This window comes from Aotus nancymaae, unplaced genomic scaffold (genome assembly GCF_030222135.1).
Source record: "Aotus nancymaae isolate 86718 unplaced genomic scaffold, 86718_ANA_hifiasm-v0.15.2.pri h1tg000019l, whole genome shotgun sequence".
Classification (NCBI taxonomy): domain Eukaryota; kingdom Metazoa; phylum Chordata; class Mammalia; order Primates; family Aotidae; genus Aotus; species Aotus nancymaae.
In genome coordinates this window covers 16,383,448-16,393,325 of record NW_026988431.1, presented here as the reverse complement: position 1 = coordinate 16,393,325, position 9,878 = coordinate 16,383,448, and the positions used below count along the sequence as shown (strand labels likewise).

The 9,878-nt window shown below is 39.2% G+C and overlaps 1 protein-coding gene across 1 annotated transcript in view; it reads left to right on the top strand.

Moving 5' to 3' along the window:
* The first annotated feature begins 5,176 nt into the window (after positions 1-5,176).
* Positions 5,177-9,878, top strand: part of TMEM212 (transmembrane protein 212) — a 64,363-nt gene continuing 59,661 nt past the window's right edge. The window contains exon 1 of the mRNA XM_021674746.2: positions 5,177-5,335. Coding sequence (XP_021530421.2) covers positions 5,177-5,335 — 159 coding nt within the window. The remainder of the gene's footprint in view (positions 5,336-9,878) is intronic.

The window sequence follows — 9,878 nt, the reverse complement described above, 5'->3', positions numbered from 1 at the left end:
AAGCTTCCATGGTTCCTCTGTCCCTGAATCAACTGTGTCCAGACCCGAGCTTTGGATCTGTGAGTGACGCAAGAAGCTGTTTTTGGCTTCAGGAATGTTTTCCTCTACGTTCTGACTCCTCTCTTGTTCTTCTTTCCTCTCCATCTTTTCTCCACCTCTCTTCCCCAGACACCCCCACTGTTTCTCTCTTCCTGTTTTCTCGGTTTCTTTTCCTCTCCTTGGTGGCCGAAGCACCAATCAATCACAGCTGTGGTCACAATCACAGTTCTGTCTGTGACTCCTCTATCTCCATGACAAAACAAGATAGGAGTAGCCTCTCCAAAAGGCAGCTGATATCCGCAGTAGCCAGTGGGAGGCTGCCTGGTGTGGACGAGTCAGCCAATAAGAGGTTTTCCTTGCAGCTGCAAGGCTTGGGGAGTGAAACGACAGCTAGCTGTGCAAGTTTGCCAGTGACACAGTTAAGTGTTCCGCTTCAAAAAAACATGGGAAAATTCTGATACATTCCAGATAATTTCAAAACGTATTTGCGGGTCAGATATACAGAAGGCAAATAAAAATCTGAGTTACATAAGTACAAGCTGATGTACAAATCTCTATTTAGGTCCAAACAGCTTGCAGATTGGATGACATTAAATTTGACAATTCCCAGTTAGGGATGATAAAAATTGAACTTTTTTCTCTTTAAACCCCAAGCCATTACAAGAGAGGGTTCACTCAAAGTTGAAGTTGAATAGCTAGTAAAAAGCAAAGGGAAATGTGCATTATGGGTGAACATTGGAAAGATTTTAAATCCAGTTAGAAACTGGACTATTTGGAAAGACACAAAAGTCCATTTTAAAATACCCATATTGTGTCTGCACGGGTGGAGCACCTTCACGGTCTAACCTAACACACCTGCCCCATCATTTCTATTCTAGGAAGACAGGTTCTGCTTGGTGCTGCGCAGGGGCGGAGCAGCTTTTGCCTTGCGTTCCCTGCACACCCCAGATTCATCAGTATCATCAGGGTTATTGAGCCAGCATGGCTGTATGCCTGAGAAAACTTAGGCCTTTTATTTCATGCAGTTAATGCAGCTAAATCTTTTTTTTTCTTCTTCTCTTAACTTTTATCTTTACATTTCCAAACTTTGGGGGAATGAGGTTGGAGGATCACTTGAGGCCATGACTTCAAGACTAGCCTGAGCAACAGAGACAGATTCCATCTCTACAGAAAAGAAAAAAAAAATTAAAAAACTTAACCAGGTTTGGCATGCCCCTGTTGTCCCAGCTATTCAGGAGGATGAGGCAGGAGGATTGCTTGGGCCCAGGAGTTCAATGTTCTAGTGAGTTATGATTGTACCACTGCACTCCAGCTTGGGTAATAGGGCAAGGCATTATGTCTAAAAAAATTAAGATTATAAATTTTTTAAAAAATTAAACCTACAAAAAACTTGAAAAAAAGTGTAAAGAGCCACTAACATCACCCAATTTCACCAATGGAACATTCTCTTATGTAAATATAATGCCAATCATCCTCCCAGTGTATTTAACATTGATGCACTAGTATTATCTAAAATAAACTCCATACTTAAACTTCCTCAATTGTCCCTGTAGCCTTTTTATTGTCTTTTATGACTTGAACAATTTTGAAGAGTCCAAGCCAGTGTTTTGCAAAATGTCCCTATAATCTGAATTTATCTAATTGCTTCTTTATAATTAGATTCACGTTAAAATATTTTTGCCAAAAATATGACACAGATGATGCTGTGTGCTTGCATTGTATTGTATCAGGAGGCAATGATGTCTGTTTGTCTTGTTTTTGTGAAGTAAAATTTGATCACTTGGTTAAGGTGGTAACTGCCGTTATTTCTACTTTGAAGAGATATCCTTTTTCATTGTAATTTTTTTCTCCATTTATCCAAAGGTCTTAATATCTATTGATGATTTTTGCTTTATTGCATTGGTATTAGCAGAGAGTTAATTTGTCTGATTTTTTTCATTCCTTTTGTAGGCATCAGATAGAACCTTCAATATCGGGGTCTTTCTGACACAGAAGCTCATACTCTTTCTAGTACACCAGCTACCTTTTTAATATGTAAACAAATAAAGCTAGTCATCTGAAGCTGCTAGGAAAATAAAACATTTTAATTTATCTCTTGTGTGGAGATCCATTATCTTTCATCTTGGCAAAAATGAACTCCTTCTGTAGCTTTGAAACCTGCTTTAAAAATCCCAAGACTATAGCACCCACAGAGCTGTTACTTTTAGGGCTCACATGTGAAGGAATGTACTCGAAAGAGGTAGACGATGTTCCCATCAGTTTCCCTCTCTCAGCATCACTGACATTCTTCTGCTCCATTGGGGGTCCAATTTCGCTTGACTGATTTACTGATTGATGATTTCTTGTGTTTGGTGTGGAGAAGGGAGCATTGGAATAAAAATGTCAATTTGGGCTTTCTGTTTGTTTTTAGTGGCAAAGCTGGCTTGAAGAGTTTGGTGAAGCTACTGCCTTTTTCCCTGAGCCAAGATCCTGGAATTCCCTGGGTTGAGGAGAAGGTGGAGTCTGCAAAGCAGCCTTATGGAGACCTTGACCTTACCACCTCACCGGAGAACTTACAGACCCAATTCTGGACAGTCAGTGCCACGTGGGATGACTAGAGGGAGCAGGGGCCCTACAAGCCTTGCTGGCTGCCAGGACATGAGTACACAGACACGGCTGATCAGAGAGGAAGCCCAAGACAGAAGCACCGACACTTTCTTTTCTTTCCCAGTACCTGCTTTCACTGAAAATGTCCTTGCTTTAATGAAATTAGTGTGGCTAGATTCCCATGGGAAAACACACACACACACACACACACACACACACACACACACACAGAGAGAGAGAAACCCTATTCTACCTCTCTCCCTTCTCTTTGTTATATTAAGTGGCAACAACTCCTCTAATCACTAATAAATTCAGGTTTACAAGTCACAGTAGCAGTGTCAGGGTTAGGCTGTGAGTGTTACAAGCACTTAAAATGGCCCCCAAATTAAAACAAAAAGTATTCTCCTTGTTTACGATCTTTGTACTGTTTAACATGAGTATTTCAACAGTCTTTATTTTCCAAACATGCAAACAGGAGAGAGTGATCTGACCCACAGCATATTGACATACCATCTAGCTATAACCTTGAGATAAAAAGTAAAGGAAAAAGTCAAAACAGCTGCTCAAACCAAATACTAATGCAAACAAGCCTTTCTTCACTCTCGACCCCTTCCCCCAGTATCAATGGAGCAAACTAGCATTGAGACTCACGGACAGTGGTGGACGCCCTTAGAGCTATACTTGTGCCGCTTCCAGGGCACAGGGAGCCCAAATGCAAAGCGGAAAGTCTAGTGTATTAACCAACTGACTGAACAAATACATATTACTATATGTATCTGCTCTGTGACAGACGGGGTTCTAGATGTTGGGGATATCTCATCTATTTAAGGGATGTATAAGCCTCGCATGGCCTCTGCCCTTGTGGAATTTATCTAGTGATGTTGGAAAAAAAAAATTGGAGAATATAGCCTACAGTACTGAGAGGAGATAGGAAATAGCAACTGTACCAGAAAGCATGAGCTGGTTTCCTGGATTCTGTATATCCAGGAATGCAATTGCTTCAAAATCTGGGTCAAACTGTGGAATGACTATTAAAGATAGAAAGGCAGGGGGGAGAAAAGCAGAGAATCAGAGAGAAGCTTCTCTTTCCATCACTCACAGGAGGGTCCTTTGGACATTTTTACCAAATTGTTGTGCAGGAAGAGTTAAACATAATGTTTATAGATGATGAATTGCAGAGCGAGACTCCGTCTCAAAAAAAAAAAATAAAGAAGCCAATCATGACTGCCCGTTCATCCCACGCTACAAGAACCCCAAAGGTGGAATATTCCAACTTAACAGCAGTAACTTTCTGAACATCCTTGGTAGGCTAAGCTCCGGGCTAGGCATTTATGGTTTTAGCTCATTGAATCCTCTCAACCAAATTCCTGATGAGATAAACACAAATTTTTATTCCCATTTCTCAGATGAAGAAACAGACCTAGAAAAGTAACTTGCCCTTACTCAAGGACGCAAAGCTGGTAGAGAGTAAAACCAGAATCGGATCACAGCTCCATCTGACTCAAAATCAATGTCCTAAACCACTATATTTGCATTTATAAACTTATGTTTCATCATTTTATTTCAATAAAAAGGAAAAAAATGTTAATGTTAAATAGAAAAATTAGTCAGATAGCTCCAGAAGGTTACCTGTGTTTTACCTTGGAACAGACATCCAAATATATCCTATCAGTCAAAATCAAATGACACCATTTTCTCAAATGCATGCAAAAGTAAGAGATGACTTGTCACTGCCTAAATGTACCTAAGTTCAATATTTCAAATTAGAATTGTGATTCAAGAATGAACGGGGATCAGCGTTTTATTCAACTGATAAATTACTCCTCAAAGTTTAATTTTATTTTACAACTGCATACATTTCCATCATCGTACTTTATTTGAAAATTGAATTAATAATAAAATAAGTTGACACTGGTTTAGTGAAAACAATGCAAAACTCCATAAGAAAGTTCATGCCCATTTGGGAAAGAATCCACATCAAAAATCTTTATCAAAAATAATTGTAGTGGAATTAAACTTTGAAAGGAGGTAAAGGTCTTGCTTTTGCTTGAAATCATTTAAATTAAATATAATGAAAAGTGATCAGGGTCCTTATTTTTACTTTGTTTTGTTGGAAATTGTGCTGGGAATGTGGATCTATTGTACACAAAGGATGTTGGCTTTATGCTGGAACCTAGCAGGTTGAGTTGAGAAACAATTAGCTCAGTCAGCAAGCCTTTGAATCTGGTGAAGCCAGGAAGTGGTCACTCCCCAGGACAGGGCAGAATGAAGAGAATCAAGGCAGCAATCCAAAGCAAGGAATAATTTTTTCTCTCTCTTTCTCTAAAATAAATTGTTATCGGAATTTATTGTGTCAAATTTAGGCCAAGGACTATGTGAGTACATTTCACCTTTGATAAAACAAATAGAATCTTGTTTCCAAGTAGATCAACAGTTCATATGTTTTGTGGCTACTGTCTCTAAGAAACTCCTATTTATTGAGGGCTGTCATACTCTTGTGTTTTGGTAACAAAACATCTTTTGAGACCAAGGCCCCAAGCCACCGAGGAAAATGAAGGGCCTCTACCAGGCTGCTGGCCGGATTCTTGTCACTCTGGGGAGCCTCAGTGTATGCTCTGGAGTCATTGCTTTCTTCCCTGTCTTTTCTTACAAGCCTTGGTTCGCAGGATGGAGTGTTCGGATTGCTTGTCCCATCTGGAATGGAGCTTTGGTATGAAAATATTTCATTAAATATACTGAGAAAATAAAGGAAGGTGGGAGGGAAAGGGGAAACCGAAGAACATGTCCTTTTAAATTGTTCTAACAATACAAAGAAGTCAAAATTCCACATAAAATCAGAATCTGCCTTGGAACATTGATTTCTGTTAATTGCATTTTAAATATAAAAATTGTCTTAATAATTTTTTCATCATGTATACATGTATATTATGTATCTTTAATGGCGTGCTGCTTAAGAAATTCTTAAAAAGTTATTTCATTTTAATCTTCTTATCTTGATATGCTAAGAAATTAGAATCCATCTTTTGAAATATGAATTTTGAATTTTGAATTTAGAAAAAAACATAAACCTTGAAACATAATTTTAAATAGAGACCCAAAATAAAATAACTTTCAAACTAATGCTTTCATTAGAAGCACTAAGACGTGTGTACATGGCCCCAAAATTTACAAATCCCAGATATCTGTTTTTCTATCTTTCCCTTTGCATGCAACTGTTTGAACCGAAAATAATTCAAGAAGAGGTGCGATGGACTTTACAATTCACTAGAAAAATATGTGTGCCAAGTACAGTGTCTGACACTAAGTGGTACTCAGTGTATGCTCATTGAATCATTGCACAGATAAACAATTGGCCTGGTCCCTTAGCTCTCCAGACAAAGAAATGAGCACATCTAGCCTTGGGAGTAGCTGGCTTCCATGCTGGTATAATTTAAGAGAAGTTACAGAGACCTACCTGTCCAACAAATCTTTCTCTCATTGATTCCTGTGATGCCTGACACCACTGGAGACTGGAGAATTTAATTTTGAAGTTTTGATCTTAAAACATATTCTATTAAAATATAGCCACTCTTCTGTGAGATAGCATCTTAAATCTTTGAACAATTAAAACTTTAACTGGGATATCACCTAAACGCTAGACCTCAGGAAATACAAGTTTTAATCTACTTATTAGACAAATATTTATGAATAGCCTCCTATGTCCTTGAGTTACAACAAAGGAACAAACAATGTCTTGATCTTAAAGGAACTTGGTCTAGTGGCGTTTGATGAGTTTGTGCAGATAGATGGAGGCCAGTGGGATGATGGGGGAGTGGATGGAATGAGGAAACCAGAGGGTTATGTTTTTCTTTCTCAGTTTTTTTTCTTTTTCAATACATTCATTTTTGTATATATCACCCCAATCTCGATCTTCCCTTCTTTTCTCCATCACCTACCTGAAACCATACATTCATTCAAAGAAATCTTTGTTAAAGTTCTGCTGGAATGCAGAGATGGCAGTTACATTTATTCAAGTGGTTTCCAAGCTTGTTTTGGTGACTCAGAGTCAGAAAAATATTTTACGTGAGGACCCAGAATGTACATAAATACATCTACATTTTTCTCTCTAGATAAATAGATATCTACATCTATTATGCATATATACGTATAATAGATGTTTATATATCAATAAAACAAAAGTTTCTCAAAACAGTACTTAGCCTCTATGTGAAACATATTCTGATATTTTCTATTTCATTTAATTTTTTTAAAATTCTGATTTCATAAAGTTTAACAATATCATGATTAGAGTTCAACCCCACATTCTTTTGTTCCACTCTTTGCCTATCCTTGCAGAGTCTAACATAATATATTTAACAAATATTGGTGATTTTGATAAGATTACAGATGATTGAATGTAAGCATGTTGTAGGCCAAACATCTGTTTTTACCAGTTAGGACCAGAGATATGATGTGAAGTGTCTCCACCACATAGCTAATGGGTAACTATTTGATTTCAGGGGTGGCAGCATCAGGCAGTGGAGTCAGAGATAAAGGATTTAGAGAGGCAGACCTGTTTCAAGTCCTGACTTTGATGTTCTTGGGAGGAGGTCAAAAACAGGACCCTCAACCAGCCAGTTCCTCATTGCCTTTAACTGTAAAATGGGAAATATTATAGACAAAAAGAGCAGACATGTAAAACTGTCTAACCCTAAGATGCACAGCGAGAATGAACGCAATTTAAACAATGATTGTATAATAAAGAGCTTCACCAATTTTAAAGCCCTCCTCAAATGCTAGTTAATACCATGCCTTTCATGTGTGCCCTACTCTCTGTTCAAGCCCTTTGTTCTTAATCCTGTGTCTCCTGCCTCACTTTCCTATCCTATTCCCTCATGACCTGCTGAGTTCCCCATCCCATTACCTCCTGGACTTCCATCTCCCACCACTCTTCCCTTAGCTCACTTCTCTCCCATCACATCAGCTCCTTGCTGTTTTCAAACATGCCATGATGTGTTTCTGCCTCAGGGTCTTTGCACTACCTGCCCTCTGCCTAAAGCCTCTTCCTGAACTTAGCTCACTCCCTAGCCTCCTTCAATTCTTGATCAATTCTTTATAAATGCCACTTTTTTATGGAGGTCTGCTCCCATTACACTATTTAAAATTGTAATACCTGACCCCCAACTGGCATTCCCAATCTCTGATACCCTCCACTATTTTTTCCCATAACACTTATTAACATATAAGACATTATTATTAACATATAAGACATATCATTTTTAAATTTATCATTTGTATATTCCTCTCTCCTCCAACAAATGCATATTGTACAAGGGCAGGTATTTTTTTTTTCTATTATGTTTACTGCTATATCTGAAGAACTTGGAACAGAGAGAATGACATACTATGTGTTCAATAAATATTGCTCAGTAAGGATTGTTGAATAACTGAATGAATCTCATGCCCTCCATTCTGTTGGTGCAGAATTTCTTATACAGTTGAATACCAATTAGGTTGCAAGGATTAAAGGTCAGGGCGGTGTTTATATTATACTAATGCAGCAAAAAATTCTCATGGGAAGGAAAGTAATACAAATGCTTAGTCTTTCAATAACGTCTAAATTTGGACCAACGTTATTTTTTTTTTCCTAGTGAGTTTCCTACTGAACCACAGTTCTCTCTGATCAGGGTGAGCTTCAAATGGACGCTGACTCATTCCACAACCTCCCTTACCAATCACTTCTTTTTTTTGTTTGAGATGGAGTTTTGCTCTTGTTGCACAGGCTGGAGTGCAATGGTGCAATCTCGGCTCACCACAACCTCCACCTCCTGGGTTCACGCAGTTCTCCTGCCTCGGTCTCTTGAGTAGCTGGGACTACAGGCACGCACCGACATGCCTGGCTAATTTTGATTTTTAGTAGAGACACAGTTTCCTCATGTTGGTCAGTCTGGTCTCGAACTCCCAACCTCAGGTGATTGGCCCACCTCGGCCTCCCAAAGTGCTGGGATTACAGGCTTGAGCCACCGCACCTGGCCACCAATCACATCTTAACTTGCCTTCAAAGTATATCTTCATCCAATGACAAGATTTGTACGTTTCAATCATATTGACATTTCCTTTTGCAGGTGACTCCATATTTCTTTGGAGATTTGTAAGAGACAGATTTTTGCATATGATACAGTACTTTGAATTTGTTCAAAGCCTTTCATTTAAGGCTTTCTAAGTACTTCATAAAGATTGGTCCTCAGACTCCCTAGCTCCGTTTTGACATTTATACGACAAGCAGTTTTCCTGGAATTTTGGAGCTAGGTTATTTAAAAGCATCAGCTGCTAGAAAGTATTCAGTGAGGAGATCGTAGTACCTTAAGGATTAAGTTCTATTAATCCTGGAAAACATGGCTTGTAGATCAAGTTCTGATGAAAAGACTGAAGTACAATGAGTTGAAACACAGGCCCTGAGGTGCTGGAGATCCCAGTGACTTGGCCAACGGCAAGCACAGCGCTGCACCCAGAGCCCTGCTTAGAGAAGGGAATTTGGGAGAAAGGTCAGGCTAGACTTCGTTATGCAGGCCGCAGTTTCCCCAACAGTTACAGAAGGGGCTTGATTACATGACCATGCAAGTCTCTTACAGCTTCACAGTCACGTGACTTCCAACTGCCTGAGGGTGTCAAAGAAAAACCAGAGCTGGACAGTTAGCTAAAGCAATAAAAACAGATTTTATGCAGGATTATTGCAATGGGGAAAAAGAGACAGCAATATAGTTCCAAATACAGCATGAGCAAATGGGGATTTATAGCTGAGAAGCAGGGTGAAAGTCAGTGGATGAAAAATTACTAAGGAAATACCAGGGGCAAAGGGGATTCTGGCTATCCCGACCTAGCAGTTTCTTGCTGAAGACAGGCCAGGGTGGTCAGACATCACTTCAGGGATCGGGGAGGAGGAGAAACCTGACTAGTTATAAAGCGCGATCAGGTATTGAGGGTAAGGGGGTTCTCGCTAAACTGACTCATCAGGGTTCTTGTGCTCAAAGTGGGTTTTACAAGGACGCACACAGACGGGCCTACAGGAGAAGGTTCAGGAACCTGACTTAAGTTTGATCAAGCAAAGAATCTGTCAGTGATCCATTTTTCCACTTAGATATCCCAAGCTTCCTTAAGGCCAGCTTGTCTAAAACCAAATTAATCATCTTGTCACCCAAACCATTCTTTTCTTCTCCAACTTCCCTGTCATTGTCTTGGCAACTCAATTTCAAATCCTGGAGTGATTTTGACTC